Source organism: Lactuca sativa, chromosome 4 (assembly GCF_002870075.4).
Source record: "Lactuca sativa cultivar Salinas chromosome 4, Lsat_Salinas_v11, whole genome shotgun sequence".
Classification (NCBI taxonomy): domain Eukaryota; kingdom Viridiplantae; phylum Streptophyta; class Magnoliopsida; order Asterales; family Asteraceae; genus Lactuca; species Lactuca sativa.
This window is the reverse complement of record NC_056626.2, coordinates 309633974-309651463: the sequence shown is the minus strand read 5'-3', so window position 1 is coordinate 309651463 and position 17490 is coordinate 309633974. Positions and strand designations below refer to the sequence as shown.

Genomic DNA, 17490 nt, shown 5'->3' with positions numbered 1-17490 from the left:
GATGATAGGAACTTAATTTTGACATGATATCATAGCTATAGTTTTTTGTTAAAAAAGGCATAACCAAAATAATAGGTGTATAGTATGCAAACTCATAATCCAACAAATTTAAGGTCATTAGAAAGGTAAACCTCCATGTTTATTGTGCCCACACACATCCTTGATCCTTCAGTGTATGTATAGTTTTTACATGACCTTTATTTACACAAAATTATTTACACACAAAAAAATTATATAATTAAATATAGATCATTATCGCCATGATTTTTATAATAAGATACTAACTTTCAGAACTTCGTACTCCTTACCCTTAAGATCAAGCCAAATTATGCCTATATACCTGAACATAACAGAACCGCTTACACTTCCCCTCTCAAACGTCAAGAGATCTTGATCTCTGTAGAAAATTAATTAAAACATATGTTAATGGTTATCAATAAGAAACTCCCCACATTTGACTTCTACACCAAAAGTTACGTTTCCATTTAACAAAATTTGCCACTCATTTTTAAATAGTTAGAAAGAATAAAAAACCAACCAACTTTGACTAAATAAATCCTCCACCCTAGCCTTTAAATCCATTCATGAATCAAGAAAATCACTAGTGGTCGAGTAATGATAAATCAAACGAAAAGGAAGAAAATGTAATACTAACCATATCAAAGTTATGAATAAAACAAACATCTTTTTTCTAATAGAATGAACAATTATATATTTTATCTTAGTTTGAACAAAAGAATATCGTTGTGTTGTGATGATCAATAAAAGTATCAAATCCTTATGATTACACAGCAATTTACTCACAAAAGTAAACTGTACAGAAACTGTAAATATTTATACCAAGTCAAACTGCATCTTACTTTTTTTAGTCGATATCCCCGCTAAAAAAGAGTAAGAAACCAAGTGGAAATACAGAGACGTGCTTGAAAGTTGAAACTCAGCCCACGTCCATTTATCTCCCTGACAAAAATGGTAAATATATATGGTAAATATTTTTCACAACCGTTATGCCTTAATACATAACTCGTAATTAAACTGTTATAATTAAGTGAAAGACACATGCAACTAGAAATGCGATCTGATAAGTAAATTTACATTCCTTGACCAAACAAGTGGTCTGGCTTTCTCCACAGAAGTCCAAAAGTCTTCCAGCCACACCCATCGCCATCTCACATTATCTTCTATCTTCTTAATCTGCTTACGATGATCATCCAGATTCATCTCATCCAAATTTCTTCGCAATCATTTTAACTTTGCTTAACAAAGATTTGATTTTTTTCAGGATCCTTCAATCACACCTTCAATGGCGTCTTCTTCAACTTCATCCATTCGCAAGATCTTTAAGTATGATGTATTTTTAAGTTTCAGGGGCGAAGACACTCGTACGAGCTTCGTTGACCATCTTTATCATGCTCTCAAGCAAAAAAGCATTCATACTTACAAGGACGACGAAGAAATCAAAAAAGGGGAAAACATCACTGATGAGCTCATCGGATCCATTGAAGACTCCAAATTCTACATCATTGTTTTCTCCAAGGGATATGCCTCTTCATCTTGGTGCTTGAATGAACTTGTTAAGATAATGGAGTGTCAGAAGACGAACGAGCATACCGCTTACCCCGTTTTCTATGATGTGGAACCACAGGAAGTCCGGAAACAAGAGGGGGCAGTGGCTGACGCCTTTGACATCCTTAAAAATAAAGAGGCTGCTGGAATATGGAGAAAGGCTCTCAAAGAAGCGGCAGATCTGGCTGGGTGGGAGTTGAAGAACACTGATGACGGGTAATTCTCTCATTAGATCTCTGCAATATTTTGAATCTTTTTGATCTAGTGAATAACCTGGAGTCCTGGATATAAATGGCTCTTATATGGCATCTTAGATTGTCAAATTTTAATACGTAATTTTTCATATGTTAATTATAGATCTGAAAGTGACAGGTCATATGGGATTTTGAGTAAGCTAACTGAATCTTCTTTAAAATGCAGGCATGAAGCTAAATTCATCCGAAAAATAGTTGAGGTGGTTTCACTAGAGTTACGTTCCATTAGTTTCAACATTGATGAAAAGCTAGTCGGAATGGAGACCCGGATCAAAGATCTTGTACCATCTTTAGGTATTGGTTGTGACGATGTGCGCATGATCGGGATCAAGGGCATGGGAGGTGGTGGAAAGACAACTTTAGCAAGAGCTGTTTTTGATCACATATCCTTTCATTTTGAAGGTACAAGCTTCGTTGAAAATGTCAGGGAAAAAGATTCTTTGTCCGGTTTAACGCAGTTACAAAATCAAGTCCTTTCAGATGTCTTAAATGATAAAGACATCAAAGTAAGTGGTGTTTATGAAGGGAAACACATGATGAAGAGGAGGATGCCAAATAGGAAGGGTCTTGTTGTTCTAGATGATGTTGATCATATAAACCAACTTGAGGCGTTAGCAGGTGATCCTAACTGGTTTAAGGCGGGAAGTGTAATTATCATTACAACAAGAGATGAGCAAGTGCTGGTAGCGCACCGAGTGAAGTTCATTCATGATGTCAATCTGCTATCATATGAGGAGGCAATTTGCCTCTTCAGTAGGTTTGCATTTGGGAGAGATATTCCAATTCAAGGGTATGAAGAGCTATCAAGACAAGTTGTACATTACGCGGCTGGTCTTCCCTTGACGATTAAGGTTTTGGGTTCGTTTCTTTGTGGAAAAGATGAGCTTGAATGGATAGATGCCCTAGAAAGACTAAAAACGATTCCGGAAACACAAACTTTGAAAAAGTTGGAAATAAGCTATATATCTCTAGAGGAGGATTACAAGGAAATGTTTCTAGATGTTGCATGCTTCATGAAAGATTGGGGGAAAGATGCTGCAATCAAAGTGCTTGAATGTTGTGGGTTTCATGCTAGAAATGGTTTAAGAGTTCTTCAACAAAAATCTCTCATAACTATGTATTATGATATCCTAGACATGCATGACCATATTGAAGAAATGGGCAGGAATATTGTTCGTCGTGGGCACCCGGATGAGCCTCACAATCATAGCCGATTGTGGGTTGAAGATGAAATTGGTGAGATATTAGCTAATGATTTGGTAAGGATAATGTTTACTTATATTTGGTAGAGAAAAAACCCAACACATATATAGTTATTATGACACAAGTTTCATGGTGACTTATTTTGGATTGCAGGGTACTAAAGCAACAAGGTGTATACAATTCCACTCTATGAAATTCAATCCACATATTTTTATAAAAGGCTTGAGAAAGATGAAGGAACTTAGATTTCTTTCTGTTGATGGATATTCTTCCAGTGATTTGGAGTTTAGTATGGCCGGCTCAGACTTCCCAAATGCTATACGATATATGGATTGGTCCAATTACCCTTTTAGTTCTTTACCCACAATGTTTCAAGCAAATAATCTTGTTGCACTTAAAATGTTTCGCAGCAGAATTGTACAACTTTGGGAAGGTGGAGAAAGTAAGGTAAAATTATGGTTGATCGATTGATCTGTATGATTCATTATATAATGTTATACATACATTGTTCTGTTATTACACCAATATTCATTTTGTTTTTTGCTTATTTTAGGTCTTTAACAAGCTCAGATTTCTTGACCTCAGTTATTCAAGGTTGAGTACCATTGACCTTGGGCTTACTCCAAATCTCGAGACGTTGACTCTTCATTCTTGTCGTGATTTGCTAGAACTTCATATGACTGCTGGATGTTTAAAGCTCACCTCTGTCGACATTCAAGGTTCAAGGTTGAGTGCCCTTGACCTTCGGCTGGCTCCAAATCTTGAAAAGTTGCTTCTTTCTGAATGCAACAATTTGGAAAAACTTCACTTGCCCGGAAGATGTCTAAATCTAATAGAATTAACACTCACCGATTCAAAATTAAGGACCTTTGACCTTGGGATGACTCCAAATATAGAGAAGTTAACTCTTCAAGAATCTTGTTGTTTGAAAGAACTTCACATGGCCAATGAATGTCAAAAGCTCACCAAACTCAATATTAGTCATTCAAAATTAAGGACCTTTGACCTTGGGATGACTCCAAATATAGAGAAGTTAACTCTTCAAGAATCTTGTTGTTTGAAAGAACTTCACATGGCCAATGAATGTCAAAAGCTCACCAAACTCAATATTAGTCATTCAAAATTAAGGACCTTTGACCTTGGGATGACTCCAAATATAGAGAAGTTAACTCTTCAAGAATCTTGTTGTTTGAAAGAACTTCACATGGCCAATGAATGTCAAAAGCTCACCAAACTCAATCTTAGTCATTCAAAATTAAGGACCTTTGACCTTGGGATGACTCCAAATATAGAGAAGTTAACTCTTCAAGAATCTTGTTGTTTGAAAGAACTTCACATGGCCAATGAATGTCAAAAGCTCACCAAACTCAATATTAGTCATTCAAAATTGAGGACCTTTGACCTTGGGATGACTCCAAATCTAGATACGTTAAATCTTCAAGAATCTCGTTGTTTGGAAGAACTTCACATGGCCAATGAATGTCAAAAGCTCACCAAACTCAATATTAGTCATTCAAAATTGAGGACCTTTGACCTTGGGATGACTCCAAATCTAGATACGTTAAATCTTCAAGAATCTCGTTGTTTGGAAGAACTTCACATGGCCAATGAATGTCAAAAGCTCACCAAACTCAATATTAGTCATTCAAAATTGAGGACCTTTGACCTTGGGATGACTCCAAATCTAGATACGTTAAATCTTCAAGAATCTCGTTGTTTGGAAGAACTTCACATGGCCAATGAATGTCAAAAGCTCACCAAACTCAATATTAGTCATTCAAAATTGAGGACCTTTGACCTTGGGATGACTCCAAATCTCAAGAAGCTATCTCTCAAAGAGTGTCATAAATTGGTAGAACTTCGCACTCCCATTGGATGTCTAAACAAGCTTGTCCATCTAGACTTAAGTGGTTGTTTGGGGTTTAGCTCTTTTTTGTTTTACATAGTTGATTATACTTCTTGTAGTGTGGATGAATCACTTGAGGTTGGTCCTTCAGCTAAATTAGAGCTGATTGTGGAGACCTTAGAAAGATGCCCGCTTCACCCCGACAATAACTTGCCAAAGTTTCAGTTTGAGTGTCTTTATAAAGAAGATCGAACCTCATTTCCTACAAATCTTGAGATGTTTCTTTCTGTAGGTATGTGTGCTTGCACAAACCTTGAGACATTTTCACAAAACATTTGTGGGTTACGACGTTTAAGAAAGCTTGAACTCAAAGGCAGTTTTCTAGAGACAGTCAAGGATCTTGACCAGTTAGAATCTCTCGAGGAGCTAATTTTGTCATCTACAACAATTAAACATCTTCCAGATAGCATTTGTATGTTGAAACATTTGAAATATCTTGAACTTATAGATTGTCTGCTACTTGAGAGGTTACCTGAGGATCTTGGCCGGTTAGAATGTTTAGAGAAGCTAACTTTGCAATCTACAACAATTAAACATCTTCCGGATAGCATTTGTATGTTGAAACATCTGCGATATCTCAGACTTGGATTCTGTTGGCTTCTTGAAAAGTTACCTGAGGGTATTGGCGAATTAGAAAGTTTAAGGATACTCACTTTGTCATCTGCAAAGATTAAGCATCTACCCGATAGCATTTGTATGTTGAAACATCTGCAATATCTCAGACTTGAATTCTGTTGGCTTCTTGAAAAGTTACCTGAAGGTATTGGCGAATTAGAAAGTTTAAGGATGCTCACTTTGTCATCCGCAAAGATTAAGCATCTACCCGATAGCATTTGTATGTTGAAACGTTTAACTTTTCTCCAACTTGATCATTGTTTGTTGCTTGAAAAGTTACCCGAGGAACTTGGACGTTTAGAACATTTACGATACTTAGAAGTACGAGGTACAAGCATAATTCATCTTCCACAGAGCATTCTTTTGGTAAAAGGTCTGCGTATCTTCGGGTCGAGGGAACTTCTTGAGTCGTGTGGGTTTACATCGGAGATACAAGGCCCACTATATGACTGCTATGTACAGCTGTAGGAGCCTCCAGGGATGAATTTTTGAAGCTTTTTAACAGGTACTTTCTGTGTTCTTTATTGATCATGTCACACTGATTTAAATAATAAAATTGATATGACGGTAACTAAATTTCACCCACAAATCAAAATTAATAATCAAAAGAAAATAAAGTACTATACATGCAAGACAATATTCGTCTTAATTTGTTCTCTTCTCTTGATTTTTTCTCTTAAAAAGCTAAATTCAATGATTTTTGCAGAAAAGAGATGCTGAAAAAATGGATTAAGCCTACACTCAGGTAGATTTATTGAAGTATATGTTTAAATAAGAAAAAAAAAATGAAACTTGAAAGTACAATGCTATAACTGGCTAGATCATTCAAAGTATAAATGTATAATAATAAGTAATAGTTGAAAGTACAATGCTCTTGTTATGCAGAATTTCAAAGTATAATGTTCTAATAAGTACAAATTAAAAGTACAATACTATAATTGGGTAGACTTTTCAAAGTGTAATATTTAATAAGAAAAGAAAGTAGAATGCTATATCTGGAAAGTATAATGTTCAAATAAGAATATAATTAGGTAGATTTTTCAAAGCATAATGTTTTAATAAGAAAAAAAATGTAAGTACATTGCTATATTTGGGTAGATCATTCAAAGTATAGTGTTCTAATAAGAAAAGGTTTTGAAAGTACAATGCTAACTTGAGTAGATTTTTCAAAGTACATTGCTTTAATAAGAAAAACAAAGGAACATGTTGTAATCAAATGAAATGAATGTGGGAGGCCATACTACATCAATAAATGAAAGTACGTTGCTATATCTTAGATTAGTCTGATACTTATGTATGAATATACATGTGTATAAATGTATGTATGTATGTATGTATCAACATTATTTTCCACATTATATTACAATTTAGAAACGGCTGATCTTTTATCATCCACAATATAATCTATGTGTTCACCTTGAAATGTGTGTGCAGATACCGGTAGAAGAAGGGTTGATTCCAAGTTCAATATCTTTGACTTTGTGTTGGGGATTCCTGATGATTGAAGCATTGTTACTAGTTGAAATCAATGTGAGACTTCTTCAAAAGAAGAAACACATAGTGGACAAAGAGAATGAGTTGGAAGTGATCTCCATTAGAACCATAGCTCAAGAGATATTAGGTTGGGACTTTCCAAAAGTCATTTGAACTGCAAGATTTTGATAATAAATTTGTTCCATTCTTCATTTAATGGAACAATCAAATATTGATCCGTAGGTCTTGTTTGTAACTTTGTTTTTAGACTTAGAGCTAAATGTTTTGTATTTTGAAATATAATTTTAGCTTACCACTCTGATTTTTCATGGATCAATCTAAACCGTATCCTGATTAACAATAAGATTGTAGTTTTGAAAATTATGAATCGTCTCATATGTGTGTTGATTGCAACCTTAATTGTTTGTGAATAGAGTTTTGATAGGTTTCAGGTTTTAAAGTTGCCATAAAAGTCATTTCACTAAGAACTATTGTAGCTTCTCTGTTTTCTAGTTGATCATTGTACTCTGAATTAAAAGGTGGTCTTTTTGGTCTTGTTGTAGACGATAATAATTATTTTTTAGCCAAAAACCCAAAAATTAAGTTAGGTGGTCAGTGTCTCGACTTTGGAAAAGGTTTATATGATGGGTCTCTACTAATCCAGTGACTTATAATAGAAAAAGGAAATTTTCCACAGGTAACTTTCTTTATGTTATTTTATAGAGGGACAAGTTTATTGTTGTGTGTATGCTGCTAATAGAACTGGACATGAAACATAACACACATTTCTTTATGAACTATTTTTTTTTTTTTGGAACTAATCATGGGTGGTGATAATATGTTAACTAATCATGGGCAGCTGCCAAAGTAGTTTTATTGCACTGATCATGGAGAATAGAGCATTAGATAGATTTCGCTCTTCAACAATCTTGGCAGCTGAAGTGAATATTGTTAATTGACCTTCATTTGATCCGTAAATAGGCCATCTATTTTTTTTTGATCTGGTCTCATAATTGCAATGGAGATGGAAGTGTTATGGATTTTAATTGATACTTGTATATCTTAACTGTTTTGTTGGGTGCCTCATTACTGAAGTTTCAGTATTTTTCTACATTTTAGTAAGCAATAAATTGAAAAGACTCAAATAACTTGGTTCATCTTAATTTCATATCTTCTCTTGATCTTTTCCCATGAAAAAGTTAAATTCAATGGTTTTGCAGAAATAAGATGCTAAGAAATATGACATATGTATGTTGGGGTTAAATGTATGAGTTAGAAACATACTTTCATTTGTTTTTTTTTATCGTACATCCTACTTTCATTTACTCTTGTTAAAACATTGTACTAAAAAAGTCTAGCCAACTATTGCAATACAATTAAAATACAAAGCAATTTCACTTCTCTGACCGGGTAATGGGTATATCAATCAAAGTATAATGTTCTAATAAGAAAAAATTTGAATCTTGAAAATACATTGCTACATTTGGTAGATTTTCAAAGTATTATGTTCTAATAAGAAAATTTTGAAAGTATAGTTTGAAGAGCTTTTAAACACATATTAATTCAATCCTTTTAATATCAAGAGTGGATTAAATTCTAAAATCTAGGTGTAAAAAAGAGCTTTTAAACATGTTTAATAAGAGGTCTAAACAACCATTGATGCTTGTTCCTTTTGATTTTGGTTCTGCATATACAATGTAAATGAAATCACTAAGAGCTGCAACAAGAAACATAGAAAGTTTCAACTAAGAGCACCACTAAACATCCACACCCTATTTTCTCTATTCGGGCATTGGAGGAGATTCTTTCTCAACACACGTACCTTATTTCAGTCTGCCTTAGAAAGGGTAAACGATAGAAATAGAGAAAAAGATCATCAGTATTAAGAAAAATTACCTAATTAGTCAACACTCAACAGGCGGAATGAATCGTTGGGGGAGGGTTCATACCCATCTAAGGTCTCAATCGAATTATGTCCCCTGCAGCCCTTGTGAAATCAAAAGCGTTACAAACATTGAATAAAGAACTAGGAAGAATCGCAGCACATAATGCTTCAAGCTTACGTCCCAAATTCGGCCTTTAACCCTATGTAAAACCATATATTTTGATTCGAGAGACTTGACGTTTTGAGCATGAAATCAAATTTAAAGAGTAGAGATATACTTAGCCATTCCGCGTGAAATATATCATCAGATTATATAGACTTAGAGGGTGTTTAGCAAAGCTTATTTATTTAAAAGGGATTTTCTAATATGTGCCCTAAACATATGAGAAGTATTAATTATGAAAAATATTATCATAACTAAATTCGAAATACATTTATTATGGAAATTATTAATGCACTCCACATGTAATTATGGTAATATTTCTTATTATTAATGTATTTTATAATTAATTATGGTAATATATATCTTCAATTAATGTTTATTAGGGCACATATTAGAAAATCCTTATTTAAAAACCTTATAACTTTATGACTTATAATTGTTAAACCCCTTACGGAGAACATTGTATTAACACAAATATCTATGAATTATATTATATTATACATAAATGAATAAAAAGAGATATAAGTATAAGATTAAATATAGAAATGATCCATGTGGTTTAGTCGAATTCTTAGTTTTGGTCCCTAAGTTTAAAATTTAATAGGTTACATCCTTATGGTTTGTGAAAATTGCACTGCAGTTGGTCTTTGGTCCATATAAAAAGAGCAAATTACCCTTTCTTTCTTTTTTATTTTTCTTTTACCAATTTATTTATATATATATATATATATATATATATATATATATATATATATATATATATATATATATTATTGTTTTTATCTTTATTTTAGTAGAATTAATGTATATTATTTATAAAATTATTATTATTTTTTAAATCAATTATCTAAATTATATAAAATCATATTATTATTATTATTATTATTATTATTATTATTATTTATTTATTTTTTTCTTTATTTATTTATCTTTGTTTTTGTGGTGTAAAAATATTTTAATGTTTTTGATGTTTTATTTAAATATATTTTTTAATGTTATTTTTTTTAACGTTTTGATCGTTTAAATTATATAATGATTTTTTGACCTTTTTTCGAATAAACAAATTAAAACAATAATCCGAACATGAACAAATAGTTCGTTTAGTTAAATGAACGAACATAAATAATGATATTGTTCGTTTATTTATGTTCGCGAACATTCGCTTATGATGTCTATTTATGCTCATTTAAGTGTGTTCATTTAATTTATTTATATTCATTTATGTTCATTTTTTTTATTATATTACCATATTATATATTCGTTTATGTTCATATAAATTCAATTGTGTTCGTTTATCTTTGTTCGTTAGTATGCTCACGAACATAAACAAGAAAATTTGTTAAATGAACGAACACGAAAAAGAAAATCGTGTTCGTTCCGACTAACGTAAACGAACGAACACGAAGATAAACAAACACCGTCTGTTATTTTGTTCGTTCGTATTGTTTTATTTGTTAAACGAACATGAACAAAATCATTCGTTTATATGTCAGTGTTTCTTCATTTATTGTCTAAATAATTATATTATATCTTAGTGGCAGGAACGTCTTGAAGATTACCTTCACTTATTGCTTCTTTAGTGAGAAATGTGAGCTTCAAGCCATTGTCGTCGCTAAGATATAATATAATTATTTAGGCAACAAATGAAGAAACACTGACATATAAACGAATGATTTTGTTTATGTTCGTTTAACAAATAAATGAACACGAACGAACAAACGTGTCACACCCCGAAACCAAAGACGGAAACGTTCCGGGACGGAGGACATCATGTGTATCGCAACCATTGTACATAGTAAGCATAGTAAACACAAAACATTACATTACATAGATTCATTTACATTGTCTGAAAACAAAGAGTTACATGTGTTATACATATATATCATAAGAGCAAAAGTAAAGACGAGTCTTCTATACGCTCCGTCTTCTATAAAAGAATCGCTGGGTACCTGTCTAATGTGGACGTGAGAATACAAGCATTTTGAAAATCAGCATAAAGCTGGTGAGTTCATAAGAGGTTTGTTTTCTGAAAATGTACAAGTCTCCTTTGGTTTTCCAAAAAAGTTTGTTATTCAAGAAAATCCCATATTTTCTTATAATTATAGTTTAGTTATCCGTTTGTTATACGATCCGGTTATGTACAGTTTGTTATCCCAGGAAAAATCAGCATAAAGCTGGTGAGTTCATAAGAGGTTTGTTTTCTGAAAATGTACAAGTTTCCTTTGGTTTTCCAAAAAAGTTTGTTATTCAAGAAAATCCCATATGTTCTTATAATTATAGTTTAGTTATCCGTTTGTTATACAATCCGGTTATGTACAGTTTGTTATCCCAGGAAAAACCCTTATTTTCCTTAAAAGTTTATAGTTGATTATCGGTTTCTGAAAGTAAAGTACAAGTGTCTACCATGCTTTATGTGTTCGTGTGATATTTCCTGAAAACCTGATTATCCTAGTAAAGTACATTAGTTTTAACACGTATATAAAACTAATAACTAAGTATAAAAGTATTCATAAACTAAATTGCGAGTTCCATAACCATATTATAGACTGGATAAGGCTCGAAACAGGGGCCAATATTTTTTTATGACTTTTGTCACCCTTGAACCTTTCGGTTCGACTATAGCTAGCAGCCAGGTGCGGGGTTGTCAATCGCGTATAGATCTATACACTCAAGTCACGTTCTCCCTCCAAGAGATTCTGGTTACGGGGGTAGTCCTACACTCTCGTAACTAGGGGAAGTGTTACAAGGACGTGTCTCCAATCTTAAGACTAATGAATTAAAAGATGATAAAACGGGAAATTCTATTTATTTAGTCCTTCACTCTCGTAACTAGGGGGAGTATTATCAAGGACTTGTCTAAAGTTCTATGTTTAATGTTACTATTCCACCACTCTCGTAACTAGGGGGAGTGGTAAGGTTCTAAGTTTAATGTTATTATTCCTTCACTCTCGTATCTATGGGGAGTGGTAAAGTTCTAAGTTTAATGTTATTATTCCTGCACTCTCGTATCTACGGGGAGTTATATCAAGAACATTCTAAAGTTTTAAGATTCATGCTTTTAACAGTAATGATGCGGAAATACATTTGTGAAAAATAAAATATAACATTTTAAAACGAGTTTCACAAATAACATGACGGTTTACTCTGCAAGTTGAACGATTGGTTAATACAGTTTTCCGTGTTAAAAGAATACGAAATATGAAATAGATCAAATGAAATCATAAGTTTGAGTACAAGATTTCCTTGTACTTTTGCTTGTATTCCCCCCCCCCCCCCCCCCTGAAAACATTGAAAACATGGAAAAACGTAAGGGTATGAACTCACCGGTTGAGAAGCGTGTCGGTTTGGGATGCTAAGTGTCAGATCGGGGCTTAAACGCGTGCGAGGTTCCTATGTAATATGAAAAGATACACATTTGTATCTAATTAGGCTTTAAACTACTATTCAAATGAGAATATACACTCCGAGATGCGAAACACTCTATTTCAAGTGTTAGGAGTGATCCGGGTGACATCTACGAACGTACATGGCTTGGATATGGAGTTTACTCTTCAAGAGTAAACTCCTAAGGGAGTTTATGGCTCTAATGCTACAGCCATAAACTCATGGTGGGGTGTTCTATGGTGCTAAATGGTCTTATATCACTTGGAAAAAATTAGCTAGGATCAAATCTAGGGTATAGGAATGGATTAAACCAACATATGGACCATCTAATGAAGTTTACGGCAGTAAACTAAGAGTTTACAACCGTAATCTCCCCCACACACCTTCCTTTTATGTTTTGGTGGTCCTAGGTCATTACAAGTGTTTCTAGCTAAATCTACAAGCCATGGAATGAATTTAAGACATCATTTGACCATGTTTTAGGAGTTTACGGCCCAGGAACCCATTCTTGGGGGGTTTACGGCCGTAAGCTCCTATGGGGTTGGTTTTCATCAAGTTTAAGGCCTCTAGCTCGATTGTGGTTGCTTCTAGACTTTGTTCCAAGGCTTAGGAGGTGTTTAAGTAGCATTTTAACACCTTAAAATGAGTTTACTACCCAAGAAATGGTGTTTACGGTCCAAGAATGTGCTTGGGCCATAAACTCATGTTTACACCCTAAATGATGAGTTCAAAGTGTTCTAAGTCCAGTTTGGTAAGCCCCTAAGTCATATCTAAGCTCCAAATGTGGTTTGGAAGGGTTTTAAGGCTCAAAAACCCCATTTTCATGTGTTCACAGCCTAAGGCTGTTCCAGGGCCATAAACACATGTTTATGGTCCTATTCCATGATTTGAACATGAAATTGAAGGATAAAGATGTTATACTATGAGTTAGGGTAGTTACCTTGACGATTTGGAGCTTTAATTTGATGATTTTGGACCTAGAGCTTGGATTGGAGCTGAGAGAGTAGAGAGAGAGAGAGAGAGAGTGGAAAAGGCTTCAAATGAGGCTCTCTCAACTTTATATATGGTTAAAGTTTGGGACACGGTGGAATTCTACAGTGAGGCTTTTGGTCGCACCCGATTAAGTTGTTGTAACCCGATATGGTTGAATCCAAAATTTTTCTAATTATTAGATTGGGGTGTTTTCTTGAATTTCTAATGTGTTTGGACAACCAATAAGTCATAATAGCAAACTCAAAATTAATGACTTAATTTAGAAACGAAACGGAAACAATTCAAAACGACGAATTTTTAATGATGGAACAGGTTACGATGACGGAACGAACTTCGGGTTGTCACAAAACGAACATGCGGTGTTTGTTTATTTTCGTGTTCGTTCATTTAAGATAGTTGAACTAACAAATGAACACGAATGGATAAACAAACGGGATTTTCTTTTTCGTGTTCGTTCGTTTAACAAATTATCGTGTTCATATTCATGAACGTACTAAACAAACATAAACAAACACAATTGAACGTATATGAATATAAACGAACATATAATATGGTAAGATAATTAAAAAATGAACATAAATGAATATAAATAAATTAAAATAACGAACATAAATGAACGTAAATGGACATCATAAACCAACGTTCACGAACATAAATGAGCGAACGAGACCATGGTTCATGTTCGTTCGTTTAACTAAACGAATGATAATTTTTGTCCATGTTCGGGTTATTGTTTTAATTTGTTTATTCGAAAAAAATGTAATAAAAATCATTATTTAATTTAAATGAACAAAACGTCAAAAAAAAACAACATTAAAAAATATATTTAAATAATACGTCAAAAATATTAAAAGATTTTTAAACCATAAAAAGAAAGATAAATAAATAAATAAATAAATAATAATAATAATAATAATAATAATATGATTTTATATAATTTAGATAATTGATTTAAAAAATAAAAATATGTTTATAAATAATCTATATTAGTTCTATTAAATTAGAGATAAAAAACAATAGCGTGTGTGTGTGTATATATATATATATATATATATAATAATAATAATAATAATAATAATAATAATAATAATAATAAATTGTTAAAAGAAAAAGGAAAAAGAAAGAATAGGTAATTTGGTTTTTTTATATGGACCAAGGACCTGCAGTGCAATTTTCACAAACCACAAGGATGTAACCTATCAAATTTTAAACTTTGGGAGCAAAACTGAGAATTCGACTAAACCACAAGGACCATTTCTGTAATTTACTCTAAGTATAATTTAATAAACCCCCTCAGTTTGAACACGGGGTTCACAAATGTTTAACTGTGCCGAAAATCTAAAAATAACTGAGTTGGGGGTCGCTTTGAAAATATATCTGCAAACTAGTGAGTCGATGGAACATTTAAAACACGCACATGACCTATGGCAACACATTCTCTAACAAAATATAAGTCAATTTCCACATGTTTGGTCCGTTGATGTTGTACTAGGTTAGAAGCTAAATATATAGCACTCACGTTATCACAAAAGAAAATCGTTGCTTTAGACAACGGACAAGATAACTCGAGAAAAAGATTATGAAGCCATGCAGCTTCAACAACGACATTCTCTACCCCCGGTACTTAACTTCAGCCGAGGAACGAGCTGAGGAACGAGAGACATCATGATGATGCTTGGAGTACCACGACACGGGATTATCACCAAGGTAGACACAAATGCAGATGTTAACCTATGGCTCTAAGGACACCCAACCCAATCTGCATCAGAATAAGAAACCAAATGATCAACAAAGGACGACCAAAGACACAAACCAAGTGAAAGAGTTCCTTTAATATAATGAGGAATTCTTTTAAGCGCCATAAAAATACGGTTCATGAGGATCATGCATAAAAAGACATATTTGTTGAACACATATGCAATATCTGGACGAGTGAAAGTCAAGTACTATAGGGCTCCTGCTAAGCTCCTATAAAGAGTGGGATCCGCAATGGGGGTCCCATGAGGAGAAAGCTTTAAATTGGTATCCGTCGGAGTACTACAAGGATTGCATGAAAGCATGTCAGCATGAGAGAGGATATCACAGCAAAGGTAGATTGAGATAAGAGCATACATTCTTTAGTACAAGAGGCAGCAATGCCAAGAAAGAAGGAGAGAGGACCTAGGTCCGTCATGGAAAACTCAAAAGACAAACGAGTGATAACTTGACATATAAGAGAAGATGAAGAGGCAGTGATAATGATGCCATAAACATAAAGGAGCAGATAAATGTGATCAGGTCCTTGGTGATAGGTGATAAGAGAACAATCAGAGTGACTGTTGTGTAAGCCGATAGAGGTAATGAAAACAACAAAGCGATGGTACCAGACATGTGGTGCCTGTTTGAAGCCATAAAGAGCTTTGCGAAGACAACATACATGATCAAGAAATTTGGGGTGAATGTATCCGGGAGGCTATTTCATGTAAACTTCCTCGATAAGATCAACATGAAGAAAGGTATTTTTTTTACATCAAATTTTTAAATAGGCAAATTTTTTGAACTGGAAATGCTGAGAATGGTAATAGTGGTGAGTTTGACAATAGGGATAAAAGTATCATCTATCACACCCCCAAACCGGAACGACGGAAACGTTTAGGGGTGGATGACGTCATGTACAGTATCACAACAAATGTATAATAGTAATCAAAGTAACAACAACCATTGTATTGATAACATAGTATTTACATTGTATTCAAAACATTTCTTGTTTAACATTAAAACTATAGCAAAAAAGATAAGACATGAATGCTACTATGCTCCATCTTCATAACGCCTGGGAGGGTACCTGTCTACTAATTTTCCTGAGAATACAAGTGGTTTGAAAAAGTGTCAACATTAAAGTTGGTGAGTTCATAAGTATTTTGTTGGAAAAGATATGTTCTTTGTTATTGAAAACATTAATATGTTCTTCCAGAAAATCTAATATTTTCTTAGTAATAGTCTTAGTAATTTGATACCAAAAAGTATAAGTTTCTCATGTTTATACTCTGTGATTTGAGGTTCTGATTCATGTAATTGGTATAACATGTATTGTTACCTCATATGGTTACTTAGTGTATACAAATCATATATAATCAATATCGAATGGATAGTAGATTGGGTGATTATGCTTTAAGCCCACAACCAAACAAGGAACAGTAAGAAAGGCGGAAAGCACACATTCCACTGCCTATCGGATCTTTATTATATATAATCTTAACGTATACATTAAGTAATCATAGGCTTTAACAAAAGAATACATGATATATGTTATCTATAATTCTATTCGTACCATATTCGTAATTAATATAATGTATTACTTTTCTTGTAAGTGTGTGTACATCTAGAAAATTTGTACTTGCAAATAATGTAATATTGTTTTATTATTTAAACAAAACCTTTGAAAGTATATTTGCCCTGAAATCTAAATGTAAAGTTAATATTCAAATAAAATTATTTGAAAATATATTATTTGTAACTATGTCGTTGTTTTCGCCTTGTGAGTTCTTATAACCATACTAACCCAGTCGGCCTGATCGTGACGTTCTTTAGACGTCAGAATGTTAACGCCATTTGTCACCCAGGCCGACCCTAACTGTAGCTAACAGTCGAGGTGTGGGATTGTCAATCCCAAATAGATCTATCCACAAATATCTCGCTCTCCTTACAAGAGACTCTGGTTATAAGCGAGGGCTTTTACCAATACTTAGATAGGTACAAGAAGACGTCTCACAAATTGCTTCAACTTGTTTACGAGTAATAACCGAAAACCTTTTAGTAAATAACATGTAACTTTGTAAAAATAGTCCATTTGTTCCATAAACTATACCTATAATAGTTTATAAGTTTTTTTCTGTGTTGTAACCTGAACTCTGTAAAATAGTACCTTTGTTCCATAAACTATACTTATTATAGTTTATAAGTTTGTTTCCATATTGTTACCTGAACTTTTTAAAATAGTACCTTTGTTCCATAAACTATACCTATTACAGTTTACAAGTTTGTTTTCATATTGTTACCTGAACTTTGT

The 17490-nt window shown here is 33.3% G+C and overlaps 1 protein-coding gene across 2 annotated transcripts; it reads left to right on the top strand.

Annotated features, from left to right (window-relative positions):
• Positions 1-1303: 1303 nt before the first annotated feature.
• LOC111892151 (disease resistance protein RPV1) lies at positions 1304-7413 on the top strand. 2 transcript variants are annotated; one of them, XR_002850458.3, is made up of 6 exons: positions 1304-1782; positions 1987-3079; positions 3177-3470; positions 3577-6049; positions 6251-6289; positions 6979-7413. XR_002850458.3 is itself a non-coding variant. In XM_023888219.3 (5 exons), exons 1-4 carry the CDS (start codon positions 1304-1306, stop codon positions 6010-6012), a joined length of 4302 nt encoding a protein of 1433 aa, XP_023743987.2. In that variant the 3' UTR covers positions 6013-6049; positions 6979-7413. The 2 variants fall into 2 exon arrangements, 1 of the variants encoding a protein (XP_023743987.2); XM_023888219.3 differs by lacking the exon at positions 6251-6289.
• The last annotated feature ends 10077 nt before the right edge of the window (positions 7414-17490 follow it).